We start from the raw sequence: 14,154 nt of genomic DNA, 5'->3' as shown, positions 1-14,154 counted from the left end.
TAGGGAAGTAAAGGACGGCAGTCTCACCCTGGAATACTGTACGGCTATTGAAATGACAGGTTTCTACTCTGTATCTGGGTAAAATGATGATACACCAAAAAAATCAGAAAACACAACTGTAATACACTGTCATTTATTTAATTAAAGCCGAACTATGAAACTCATCTCTTACTAATAGGAAGTGAACATGAAGAGGGGCCGCAAGTACCTGGAGCAGTACCCCAGTCAGTGACAGCTGGTGAAAGGGACACTGGTTAGTGAAACTGTCAGCCAGAATTCTCACTTCCTTGTCCCTGACCACACTGGACCTTAACCTTGAAAAAGCGATTGATTTCTTGTATTCGTTTCCCAATCTGTCACACCGGGGTAGACAGCAGATACTACCTCTGCCCCTCCATCTATAGGAATATCTTCAGGTGATAGGAAAATAGCAAAAAGGGCCTTTAAAAGCATGCTAAACAAAAAGAATAATGACAATACAGATGACAAAAACTGAAAGAAAGCACCATGACTAACATGATAATCAAAAAAAAAAAAAAAAGATGTGGAAAAAATGTAGCAAGCACAAAAGAATTAGAAAATCAACATTTTGCAACCCCCAATGTAATAATTAGTTTAGCCAATAATTATCGATGGATTCCAAAACCATCAGGTAAATGGTTGCTGGAAAACAAAAAATTCACATGGTCTCAAAGTATCCCTCCACAGATTACGTACAAAGAGAAAAATGTCCCTTTACTACAGAGGGCTCTGGCCATCCCCACCTCATCCCAGTGATGGAGCTTATCACCAACAAAGTCAGAAAAGCTGACGTTATGACATCATCTGCATTGGAACACTGCCCGAAACTCAAAACTACTTAAACCAAATCAAACCATGAGGAAGCAATCAATCAAATTCAGAATGTGGGACTACTGGTCTGGATTCTTAAAAAAAAAAAAAAAAAATCTATGTCATAAATATCAAACAAAAAAGGCAGGGAGCCGTTCTAGATAAAAAACAAAAGAGACAAAACAACCAAATGTGATGTCTGAATCTTGAAGGAACTCTGGACTGAAATTTGATATGAACTAGGTATTGAGTGACATATTGAGTTACCATTAATTTTGTGTAATTATGGCTCAGTGGTTATGTAAAAGAATGTCCTTAGTCTTAGAAGATGTATGTGTCATACATAATTGGCAAAACTTGGAAGCAACCAAGATGTCCTTCAGTAGGTGAGTGAATATACAAACTGGTCCATCCAGACAATGGAATATTACTCGGCTCTAAAAAGAAATGAGCCATCAGGCCAGGAGACAGTGTGGAGGAGCCATCTGAGAAGGCTACACACTGTGTGATTCCAACTCTAAGACATTCTGGAAAAGGCAAAATAATGGAGACAGTAAGAGGCTCAGTGGTTGCCAGGAGGTAAGGCGGGGGAGGGATGAACAGGCAGAGCACAGAGGACTCTAAGGGCTGTGAAACTATTCCTGATGATACTACAATGGTGGATACATGTCATTATACATTTGTCCAAACCCACAGGACGTACAACACCAAGAGCGAATCCTAATGTAAACAATGGATCGTAGTTAATAATAACATCTCAATACTGGCTCATCAACGGCAACCAATATAACACACAAATGCAAGACTTGACAGTAAGGGCAACAGAGAGAGGACCAGAGAGGGAACTCTGTACATTCTGCTCAATTATGCTGTAAGCCTTAAACTGCTTGAAAAATAAAGTCTATTAATTCAAGAACACAAAATTCTTAGGGGGAAGAAAGTGGTTGCCTGAAAGGGGGTGGGTGGTGAAGGAGGACAGAGCCAGGAATTGTTCCTTCCAGCTATTTAGAGCTACTTGACTTTAACAGTGCTCATAGATCACTTCAAACACATTTCTAAAATTTATAAAAATACAGTAAAATCAAAGATGCCCCATAAAACAAGATGCTATTATACTAAACCTGCCAAGCTGAGTCTGTGTCCTGACAGAGTTAGCTTGGTCTGCAGTTACAAGGCACCATACACTAGGTAGGTGGCTTAACAACAGAAAGGTATGTTCTCCCAGTTCTGGATGCTGGAAGGCCAAGATCAAGGTGCTGGCAGGTTTGGTTTCTCCAGAGGCCTCTCTCCTGGGCTTGCAGACACCACCCTTTTGCTGTGCCCTCACATGGCCTTTTTCTCTGTGCAAGCATCCCTGGTGTCTCCTCTTTTTCTTTTTTTTTTTTTGTGGTACGCAGGCCTCTCACTGTTGGTGGCCTCTCCCGCTGCGGAGCACAGGCTCCGGATGCGCAGGCTCAGTGGCCATGGCTCACGGACCCAGCCGCTCCGCGGCATGTGGGACCTTCCCAGACCGGGGCACAAACCCGTGTCCCCTGCATCGGCAGGCGGACTCTCAACCACTGCGCCACCAGGGAAGCCCCTCCTCTTCTTTTAAGGACACCAGTCCTATCAGATTAGGGCCCCACTTTTATGACCTCATTTAACCTTAACTACCTCCTTAAAGACCCCATCTCCAAAGACAGTCATATTGGAGGCTGGAGCTTCAACATACGAATTCAGGGATGGGGTGGGGGGGACACAGTTCAGTCCATAACGGTCCTTCAACTCCCTTTAAAATCAAAAAGGAATAGTTAGAAGGCAAGCAGCTTACGCCTAAAATACACCGCTAAGAAAGCTGCGATCATCAGAGAAGTGGCAGCACGTGAAAAGGTGACACACCTTCTCATCCGTGGTGGGAGGAGTTCCGTGGCTGGCGGCCACCAACTGGCAGACACTCCCTCAGCTTAAAAGGCTCTTTTGTTCTTGCGGACATTTCTTTTCTACTTGAAAGCCTGGCTGAGGACACTGCCCTCCAGAACACCTGGGGAACACCACTCAAATTGGATGACGTCCATGTTCCTCGGTAGATGACAAACTCCTTGATTTTTTTTTTAAATGCTTTTTGAGCCTCCTCCAGTTCTCCCTCACATAGACGCTCAGTAAAAGCTGATGAAACCAACGCCGCTTTGAGAAAAAACGACTTGTTAACACACACAGACACCCTCCCATATCTATAAAGCCCGGGTTTTGTTCCCTTACAGTCATCCTGGACATAATATCAAAAGGTCAGGCACATGCAGTCCTGACAACCCCGTCTTAAAGCTTGGTAACTATGTCTGAAAGTCAAGCTGGTTACAATGGCTCTGGGGAAACATGAATTCAGGAGCTGCCTTGGGTTCTGGCATAAATTGTGCCTGGCCTGCGACAATAAATATCAGAAAAGAAGAAAGTTGAACATCCTCCCAAAAAGAGGCAGCATTAAATCCAGCGGGGTTTGTTAGTGGTATGACATGTCCTACTTGATATAAATCAAGTGTTTAAACTTCCAGCCCCTTTGGGTAGCAGTTCAAGTGAACCTGTGGAATGATAAACAGTCCATCTATGACCATGAACATAATTCACATTAGAGCAGCTGGGCTCCTGTGAGAAGGCCACACCCCAAGGCCCACCTAGCAGGGCTTGGTGGAAGCTGACACCATCTCCCCTGCTCACTTTTTCTTTCTAGATCCTCTGTGGAGAAAATCCCAAATTCACTCTTCACCACTGGAGGCTTCCTAGACTCTGGCCTTAGGGAGACAAAGACTTCCCTGGCTCATGGTCTGCTTTCAGGATCACCTGGGAGCCCAGGCCCTGAGAAATCCTGCAGACAACGCAAGTCAAGGGTACGAGCTCGAGTGCTCGGCCTAGAGCAGGGAAGGCACATGGCGATGGAATACATCAAAAACGCGAGCTGGCTTGAGCCGTGCCTGCCCTGGCTCAAAGCCCGAGAAGATGAAAGGCCCCGCAAACAAGGATCTCTTGCCAGCACTAATGTATCAGCATCTGTGTTTGTTTAAAATACGTAGAGCGAGAGAGAGGGTGCGATTGTTTTCTCGCAGAACATTCGGAGCCAATTTCGACACCCAGATCTTCACAGGAAAACCTCATGGGGCTCCGTGAGGTGTGAGCGGGCGTTGAGGGCAGCATTTCCTGCCAGAACTGGAGATTCCAATGATAACTGACATTGGATTATTATTTTAAAGGAAAAGAGAAACTGCTATACACTTGAGACGACAGGGGTGATCACGGTGGTATTTCTGCCGAGCGCTGGAAATTCAGGTTCATCGGTGGGCTTCAGCAGTTTGCAAAGTGGGGACCCCAACCAGCAGTAACCTCCGGGAGCTGGTTAGAAATACACATTCTCGGGCCCCCTCCCAGGTCGGAGGGGTCAGTAGCTGCAGGGGGGCCCAGCACTCTGGGTTTAACCTAGAGGTTTACTCCTCCGGGGGATTCTGACGCCTGCTCAAGTTTGAGAACCACTGAGTTCCTATAAAAACCACCAGCAGAGGGCTTCCCTGGTGGCGCAGTGGTTGAGAGTCCGCCTGCCGATGCAGGGGACGCGGGTTCGTGCCCCGGTCCAGGAAGATCCCACATGCCGCGGAGCGGCTGGGCCTATGAGCCATGGCTGCTGAGCCTGCGCGTCCGGAGCCTGTGCTCCGCAACGGGAGAGGCCACAGCAGTGAGAGGCCTGCGTACCGCAAAAAAAAAAAAAAAAAAACCACCAGCAGAAATGACCTCTAGCCTCAAACACTTATTTATTTGTTCCTTATTGATTGCCCCTCTCCATGTGCAAGACACACCCCAGCTGCAGTCAGAGCTAAGAAGGACACTCGTCCCATTGGCCGAGAGTTCTCTGGGTCAAGTGCAAATTCAGCTCCTTGCAGAGCCATGAGCAGGGCGGCAGGAGGAAAGCCTGGCACCGATGTCTCCACAGCCCATACCCCACCTCCCAGCCCCCAGCCCATAAAGGAATCAACTGGGCAGACAATCCTAGGTTCCGGGCTACCTGTACCCAGCCAATCTCTCGCTCCACCCAAGCTTCTGAGGCCATGGAATTTAAGGAGAGGCCCTGAGCCCAAGCACGGCCCACGGAGCACTGCACCTCTCACATCATCACGAAACTTTGCTCTCTGCAGTGCTGGTTTCCTGGTTCGTGATAACACAGAGCGAGAGCAATATGGCTGCGGCAGAGACGATGCCATGGGCCACCAAATCTCTCGGCTCTACGATAACGTTTGAACACGTGAAGTTGTTTCGAACCGACCGATGTATTAGGGAGTAATTTGAGCATACTGTGAACCTCACGTTTGCTTATGGGTGATTTCATCCACAGGAAAGTCCAGGAGGACAGAGAAAGATGCCCCGGCCAGGAGCACCCAGGGGCATGGGAATACTCAGCCACAGCCCTCGCGATGCCCGCTTCCACAAGCCAACCGCGGGGCTTTCTCAAGGTGAAGGGGCCGTAAACGGCCTTTTTGATACACTTCTCAACCATTTAATGTGTGTAAATGTCTGACCGCTTTTATGAGATTGCCATCTCTGTTTTTTATGATCTGTCACTGACAAAGTGTTCGAGCGTTGCGCACCTATCCCTATTTTTCTCATCAGCCCTGAGATCCTTGTTGCTCGTTTCTGCAGAGCACCGTGATGTGGAGGAAAGTGTCGTCACATCGCAACGTCACAGCAGGACAGACCGAACCTTCTCCCAGAGCCAGGACCACTGCGGGTGGCGGGGGAGCCACAGCCCCTCCCCGTGGGCTCCTCCCCTCAGGACTCCACCTTCAACCTCAGGGCAGAGACAGCAGCCCCACCTGGAAGCCTGAGTACCAAGCTCGCTGGCAACTCCTCCTCCTGGGCTCACCTACGGACATCTCTTCCGAGGACTGCCACCCACCCCCCTGCCCCGGTCCCCGCCAGTCCCCCAAAGGCTGAGCCCCCGTCCCCTTCATCTTGTTCCCCCCAGGGTCCCGCCACTCACCCGCTCCGCGTCACCAGGCACTGGCGGAGCCCCAGCTTCCGGAAGATGTCCACCACCGTCTCCATGGGGGTGTGGTCCGTGACGGTGAAAGGGCTGAGGTTCAGGACGCGCCGCAGCTTCAGGGGCTGCGGGCTGTTGGCTGGCAGCTCAGGGGGCTCCTCGGTGAAGTACATGACCGAGTCGCTCACGATGCCCTCCTGCCTCTGTCTGGCGTTCTCTGCAATGGGCGAGCAGGATGGTGAGCCTCACGAAACTCCCTTGCGGAGTCCCTTCCCCCACCCCATCCCACAGCAACATGCGACTTCCCTCCCCCAGCAGCCTAGAATCCCACAGAGGAGGGGCGCGGAAGGCAGACTCTACATTCTTAACGAGGAGCTTCAGCCAAACATCTGTGAAACTGGCATCTCTCTCTCTCAAGCTAATGCTGTGCGAGACCCCCCTGCTGTGACCCGATCATTCACTGCCAAAGTCTTGCAACGCGGGCCTGACCAGGCTACTTCCTTTAGCGAAATGCACTGCTTCTGCCTGGAGGCCAGGGCGCCCAGCTGGCCCAGGGCCTGCCACCCTTGCTTTCCTGACACACCTTCACCTCATCAGGGGCTGAGGTTTGACGTGAAAAGAAACCTCACTTAGCTGCCCAATGACCTTAATACATGGTTTGGTTTTTTTTTTATAACAAACTAACGTATAACTGGCCCAGATGGCATTATAAATCCTGAAAGGAACAAGAAACCAAGAGGACCATCCTAGGCTCAGAGCCCAGAAACGCAGTTCAGTCTAACTATGACCCTTGGGACCAAAGAAATAACCCTAGAAAAGCTGCATTTCCCCCCACTCCTTGGATCGCCTCTCTTAAATATGGGCCATTTGGTGGATTTCTCAAAGAAAGATAGTAAAACTGTTATGGTAACAATTAGCCTATTTCTATCTGTAGGCGGGCCCACGTGAAAGAAAGTTGAAGAAAAGTAGGGTAACAGGAACTCATTAGAAATACAGCTTTATGCGGTACTAGAAACCTAGGCTATTTTAAGTCACACATGAAATAAATCCATCGGTCTCAAGATATTTCTCCAAGGCGATTTTCCTTCTGTTGGAATTTTAATCTTTCTTTTGCTTCATGGGAAAAGGTTAGGGAACATGTACAGCAAGGCTTGCTTTAAAATGGATCCTGCTTTCTATAATACTTTTTTTTTTTTTTGCCTTCTCAAAGACTACTATTCACCTATATTGTTCTTTGAAAAATAAAATTCTAACTGCTGGCTCTAAAGCTTTTTATTGCAACAGAGTACTCTAATGGAAAACTGGCAGCATTCGGGGTCAGACTGAGTTTGAAAAAGGGTCTCTGTTTAAAAGGGGAACAGAGGGCCCGCTGGGCAAATGCCTGCACAGTATGTGGGTCAGGTTCAATCGAGTTACATCAGATGGAGTACAATTCAACCACAAACACCAGATGACACTGATGCACAACATGTTTTCAGCCGTAGATGCCACACAGTACACACTGTGCATTTCTCTCCTAAATCGAGATGGCTCTGTCCTGAAATGCTAAGGTGGGCAGCAAACAGTCAACACACACTTATCGCCCATTTTCATAGACCGACTGATTCTCTAAAAGTCCCATGTAACAGGGATCCCATCTATTTCAACAATCCAGTTGAACATCAGGATTGGATCAAGCCACAAAACCCAATCAAGAACTGATCACATGGATTTGCTGAGCCCCCTCATAAAACCAAATACAACCTAGCCAACTGTCAATTCACTTGGTGAAATGAATAACAAGCTTCTATTGCCTCTGAATCTACCGATTGAGTTAGAAGCCCTGATTCGAACAGCACCTAGCTCCGTGAATTCTTGCTCAGCACTGCAATCCCAGTGCCTGCACAATGCCGAGAATACAGCAGACACAAGACAGGTATTTGCCAAGTGCACACATGCGTCAGTCAACCAACAAGTGGATGAACGAGTGGGTAGTCTACTGAACATCGGTGTCCTTGGCTCTGCCTGTCATGTAGAACAGAGCCTATCTCACAAAGGAGGCATTAGGAAGGAAAGCCCTGAGCTATCCACTGCCAAACAAGAATCAAAGGCAACATCTGGGGTCAGAGCCGGAGACCTGAGCAGCGCTCCTTGGTACTCCAAGAGTAGCAGCTGTGGCTCTCTCCAGAAGGGCTCTCTGTGAGGCCACTTTGGAGCTCTATTATAAAGACCTATCTTAAAGCCTTGATTGAACTTTGGGCGTGGAGGTACGACGCACAGCCAAAAGCTGGGGAATGGAAGAATCAGCAAGAAAGCTCTCCTCATCTCTCCACTGGGGGAACCATCTACTCCCACTTTGGACAAGAAATCATCTGTCACCAAAATGCCTGCAACAAACTCGAGCATGAAAGTTCACAGAGGGCAGAGCCTGGCTGCTGTCATCGCTGTGCTCCCAGCTCCCGGGACAGCACCAGCACATGGTGGATGCTACACGAAATATTTCCTGTACGAAAGGGTAAACCAAGCCCTCACCCAGCACATGATCCAGTGCTATGAGAGTATAGGCTCCCAGACCACAGGGACTCATGGGAACCTGTGTTAGAAAAGAAGCCAAAAAAAAAAAAAAAGCCCAACATTACATGTGTAAAAGGCCTAAAAGATAAGAAAAGCGCTAAATATTAACCAGAGCCTTCTATGGTGTTGAAAATGTGGGCACCTTTTTAATTTTCCCTTTGCTTCTGATTTCCCCAACATTCTGAGTATTACTTTTACTTTAAAAAATGTAATAAACTTCATTTTTGTTGTAAAGATCATTTTGTTACGTCTAAACTTTTGTTAGCCCCTAGACTTTTTAAATTGTTGTTAGTATTGGGGGTCTGCCGTTCTATTCTACCACAACTACCATCAGTGGCTGCAGCTCCTGAAAAATGATGTACCTTTTACGAGCGCCTGTTAAGGTCATTCACCTGACATTCCACTTGCTAGCAGCAGTCCCATCATAATGCCAGGTGCAGGGAGGGTAATGAGGGAAGTGTTGATAAAGTGAATTCCACAAACTGTGATAGGCCAAGAAATTTTAAAAGACTGGAAATAATCACATATCCAGTAAGTGATTACAATGGCTTTAGAGCAATGGTTCTCAACTGGGAGTAATTCTGCCTCCACCCTCAGGGGACATTTGGCAATACCCGGAGACATTTTGGGGTCTCATAACTGGGGGGATGGGGTTGCTACTGACCTCTAGTGGGTAGAGACCAGGGATGACCCTACAGTGCACACGACAGTCCCTATCAACAAAGAATGATCCAGCCCCAATGTTAATGGCGTTAAGGTTGAGAAACTCTAATGTTTTTAGGGAGGTAATACGCTATCATCCTGTGCGTTAAAAATGCTTCCATAGGGACTTCCCTGGTGGCGCAGTGGTTAAGAATCTACCTGGCAATGCAGGGGACAAGGGTTCGAGCCCTGGTCCGGGAAGATCCCACATGCTGTGGAGCAACTGAGCCCGTGCACCACACAGCTGAGCCTGCACTCTAGAGCCCGCGAGCCACAACTACTGAGCCCACGTGCCACAACTACTGAGCCTGCGTGCCTCGAGCCCGTGCTCCACAACGAGAGAAACCACCGCAATGAGAAGCCAGCCCACCGCAACGAAGAGTAGCCCCCGCTCTTTGCAACCAGAGAAAGCCCACGCGCAGCAACGAAGACCCAACACAGCCAAAAATAAATTAATTAATTTTTAAAAAAATAAGAAAAAAAATGCTTCCATAGATAAACAACACGGTCCTACTGTATAGCACAGGGAACTATATTCAATATCCTGTGATAAACCGTAATGGAAAAGAATATAAAAAAGAATGAATATATCTATAGGCATAACTGAATCACTCTGCTGTACAGCAGAAATTAACACAACATTGTAAATCCACTCTACTTCAGTAAAAAAGTCAAAATAAAAAAAATCTTTTTTAATTTTAAAAAAGCTTAGGCAGATGCTAGACATCAAAGGTTAAAAACATGCTTCCATAAAACAGACATAATTGACAAGAAAGGTTAAAATGGAAAATTAGAAGCAACTATAGTGGTGGTCAGTACAAAGGTGATGTGGTAAAAAAGTAAAAACTATTTAGAAGAAAAAGCAGATGATTTTCTGACAAGTTATAGTTTATAAGGCATGCAGAAGTCCCTCTGCATGTATTTTTTCATCCCCAGCAGAAAGAAGCAGATGCCACCACTGTTCTCCATGGCCTATCCCCATCATTAACAAATAGCTCTCCCAGGAAGAAGCCTTTTTATCCCTAAAGAACCCGTCCAACAGATCTGACACGCATCTTGTTCAGTTCTGGACATGGATCCCTTTCTGCAAGTGGGCCTCTTCCACATGCTGGAGAATCACCATCAAATCATCCACCAGGCGAAAAAAATGAGAGTTCCCTTAACTCTGGCCCATGACTCTAACTTTCCATCCCTTTAATCATCTTTGCGGCTCCCCACTGAGTCCTTTCTGGATCCAGCCTCACTTAACTGTGGAACTCAAGACTAGAGGAGCCTGAGCCTACTGAGCACAGAAAGAGCCTCGTGTTTGCAGAGAGCACCAGGAGGTAAACTCCCATCTACCAGGAGCTTGAACAAGGGCCACATATGGCCCTACGTGTGAGTACGTGATGGTGAAAGAGCCACGTTTCTGAGGTGCTGTGACTAATGGCTCTCCAGCAAAGACAACAGCTATGGTTTGGCATTCCAGAGATAGGCTGAAAAGACATTTTCAGCTTCACAGGAGCAACTGATACCTTTTTAAACATGACACGTGAGAAAAAAATCTTTGCCTCACTTACTACTCTTTTCTTATCTTGGATCTATGTAAAATCTCTGCTCCTCAGTCCCCTGAAAGGGAAATTGGCATGGGATCGTTACTAGCTAAATGCTTACGTCCTATTTCTATATTCGCAAAAGGGCACCTAAGTCTGCAAATACAGGTAATGAATTTCTCCACCGGAGTACAGGACTTTTCTATATCCACGGAGCAGGAAAACAGCTTTTCTCACTGCTCACAGCCAAACACTCCTTGCTTTCCTGCAAACCATGTAAATGGCAGCTTCCACACTCTTATTGGTCTGATGGAAAGCATAAAGGTATTATTTACACCCCATGTTGCCTCTTCAGACATTCCAAACATAGCTTCTAGGAGGGCACTGGGTTGGCAAGCTTAAATTTCTTCTCTAACCGGCTGATGACAATTACTGTTTCCCACTTGATTACAGTAATGGGTTTCAGCAAAATTAGTAAGCTCTCTCTTAGCAGGTGTGCCTGGAGCTACACAATAGGTAATGGATTCCGTGACATTTATTACTACAGTGTTTAAATTTCAACCTTTGCTTAAAAGATTTTAAGGACTGAATAAATTTTTAAAGCCTGCTGATTACATTAATTTAAAACAAACCCAACCGTACTATACAGCTTTTAAAAAAAAAAAAAATCTCATTATTTATAAGGCAATGGTCATGCCTAAAGGCACCTACCTGTTAAGCAACAGGACGTAGAATAAAGAGAAGCATCATGGAGCACTTAAAGCACAAATGTACTTTCGTGTCTAAAACATAAAATCAACTGTTGCTTTGGGGGAGGGAAATATGTTTGAGCAACAAGCTAAAATTAGAGGCTATATAGCTTATTTAAACTTATTTTTATAAAGCCTTTGATGAAGATACTTTAAAAACATTTTACAAGCTACTTAACATAGCGAAGAGGTTTTAGAAACTCAAAGGGAGAGCCTAAGAAATAGTTAACAAAGGGCAGGGATAAGCTAAGGTGTGTTCCCGGTGGGGCGTTCTACCATCATACCTGAAAAAGTCCCCCTGGCAAACTTCACAAATGTCGTGGAAGTACAGTCATCAAGGGCACACGTGAGCCATGTCGTGGGCCCCGGTGTACCGTGAGATGCAGAGGTGCTGAGCCGGAGGGCATTAGTGTTTACCATGCGCCGCGGATGCGCTCTGCGGCTCCCTGCCCGTGCTGCATCAGGAAGTCCGGAGGGACCACCCTGGGGGAGCCCCGCTAAGGCCTGCTGACCCTCCCTCCTGGCCTCCAAAGACTCACACCCCGCCCTCTGCCTGTGGAATCCTCCCACGTCCTGCTCCCCTTCCAAGGCGCTCATCCCTCGGGAGCCCCGGGCTTCTCTGAGCCGCCCGTGTCAGGAACATACGGCTGGGCATCATCCCCTCTCTGCTCTCCCAACTCAACAGCCTGCCCCTCAGCCCAGCTGATCCAGTTAGCACACGAGGAGGAAAAGCATCCACGGAACTGACTGCACCCACGTGGGTCTCTAACTGATGGCACCGGACATCGTGGCGAAGTGAAGGGCTTGAGCGGCGCCGAGGGAGGCGTCTGAGGCAAAGGGCTCAGCATCTGAGTCGGTCAGCCTCCCTGGAAGTCTGTCTCTGCAAGCAGCTGGCCCGGCCAGCCCAAGCTCTCCCACCGCTTCCTGCTGAGCTTCGCCCAGTAAGTCCCTAAAAGGCAGAGCGCGTGTCCTAGCGGGAGCGGCCCAGGGGGCTGCTTGCAAATGTGGTGGTCGGTGTCCAGCCAAGAATGCCTCCGACAAGACACTGTCCCTCACGGTGTGACTTGGGGGCAGCAGCAGCAGCATTGAGAGGGAGCTCGGGAGAAATGCAGAGTCTCGGGTCCCACCCCAGACCTACGGCATTCTGGCCAGACGCCCAGGTGAAACGAATAAGCATTAAAGCGTGAGAGACCCTGGGCTGAAGCCCTCCGACCCTCGTGCACTCCGTCGAACCTCTTTGAGAATGTCGGGGCACAGAGGTGCCATTCGTCTCCGTGAAACGTGAGCCTCCCTGCTTTACTCACTTATGGCAGGAATCAGCTCCCTCCTCTGGGCGAACCCGATGAGGCGCTCCGAGTCCCTGGAGACGACCACGGGGAAGCCGTTGTAGTCCGTCTCCTTGATGAGCGTCTCCACGTCCTCGACGGTCATGCTGCCCTGGGTGAGCACGGACAGCGGCGGCTCCCCCCGCCTTGGCCGCATGACGTCGGTGGCCAGCGTGCGGTGGGTGAACTCGTCCTTCACGTCCAGGAACGGGTACCCATTTAAGTGGATGTGGGCCTCGTAGATGCCTTCCTTCCCAAAGGCATCAGCCACCCACTTGCTGGTCACGGCTGCTGCCATCAGGGGCACGATGTACTCGAGACCACCCGTCAATTCAAACATGATGACCACCAACGACACCGTCATCCTGGTAACTCCACCTGCAACCAAAGGGAGGAATGAAATTGCAGGACTCGACTCCACACCCGCAAGAGGACATGAACTGTGGAAACCAAGAAGCCGGCTCTACCCTCCTGGCACCTGTTCTACTGAGACAGTCCGACACGGCGCCCAGGCTCGGACCTCTGGGACAGAGGCCAGGCTCGGTAAACACAGCCTTGCATCAGGAGCCGTAAGTCACATCTCCCTGAGGGGCTTTTCTCCCATGAGGGACAGCGAGTTGTCTATTCACCCAGGACCACACGCCTTGCTTTTTGGTGAGTGGAGCCTACTTGGGCTTTGCAGGTTTCTGACTCAGCAAGCATCGCTCTCTACCAGAACCCCTCGAGCTGGAAAATTGCAGAGACTATCCACTACTGTAGATGGTACAGCTGCAAGATGGTGGAGACCCCATCAGCCTGGGTCCCTGGATGACTGAGCAGAGAAAAGCCCTCTGCTATTCACATTACACACACACACACACACACACACACACACACACACACACACACACGGTACCTAGGCAGGCGGCAGCTCCCACCATGGCATAGAGCCCTGGGGTGACGCAGTCTGCTCCGGGCCTGCACCAATTCCTAAAGATGATCCAGTCGTGGTGATGGTAAGCCAGTTGCTCCACGCCAATTCCCACCATCCTGCCTGCCATGGCCCCCACAGCCATGCTGGGGATGAAGAGACCGGACGGGATCTGCGGGGAGCGCAGGGAAAAGAAGCATAAGGGAAGGGGGCCCCGTTCCCGCCGCCCCGCCGCCGGGAAACTCAGGCCCCCCTCGACGAGCTTGCATTTTGCTTCGGTCTTCAAAGGAGGGGCAACGCTTCAAAACATGGGTCACCTGGGAAACCATGGGACCAGTGATTTCACCTGCTTGCTCGTATCTACTGTGACTTGAAGAAAATGCAATTTTACACTTTCATTTCCTCGCCTTCAAAAGCTGGCCTAGTTTGCCTGCTGTGGATAAAAGAATGATAAGCCCCACTGCAAATTACATTCAAACTGCACATCTGTCACTTGAGATACTCACCACTTTCTCTCTCCCCTCACGTGCCATTCAGATTAGCTTTTAAAATTAAA

General features: G+C 48.6%; 1 protein-coding gene across 2 annotated transcripts in view; it reads right to left on the bottom strand.

Annotated features, from left to right (window-relative positions):
* CLCN4 (chloride voltage-gated channel 4) overlaps nt 1–14,154 on the bottom strand; it is a 74,306-nt gene that overhangs the window by 1,562 nt on the left and 58,590 nt on the right. For both annotated transcript variants that reach the window (XM_065901207.1, XM_065901208.1), the window contains 3 exons: nt 13,584–13,770; nt 12,668–13,066; nt 5,828–6,044 (listed from right to left, as the gene is read on the bottom strand). In XM_065901207.1, the coding sequence (XP_065757279.1) occupies nt 5,828–6,044; nt 12,668–13,066; nt 13,584–13,770 (803 nt within the window). The remainder of the gene's footprint in view (nt 1–5,827; nt 6,045–12,667; nt 13,067–13,583; nt 13,771–14,154) is intronic.

Source organism: Phocoena phocoena, chromosome X (genome assembly GCF_963924675.1).
Source record: "Phocoena phocoena chromosome X, mPhoPho1.1, whole genome shotgun sequence".
Taxonomy (NCBI): domain Eukaryota; kingdom Metazoa; phylum Chordata; class Mammalia; order Artiodactyla; family Phocoenidae; genus Phocoena; species Phocoena phocoena.
The sequence above is the reverse complement of the archived record's forward strand: the minus strand, read 5'-3'. Positions and strand labels throughout refer to the sequence as shown.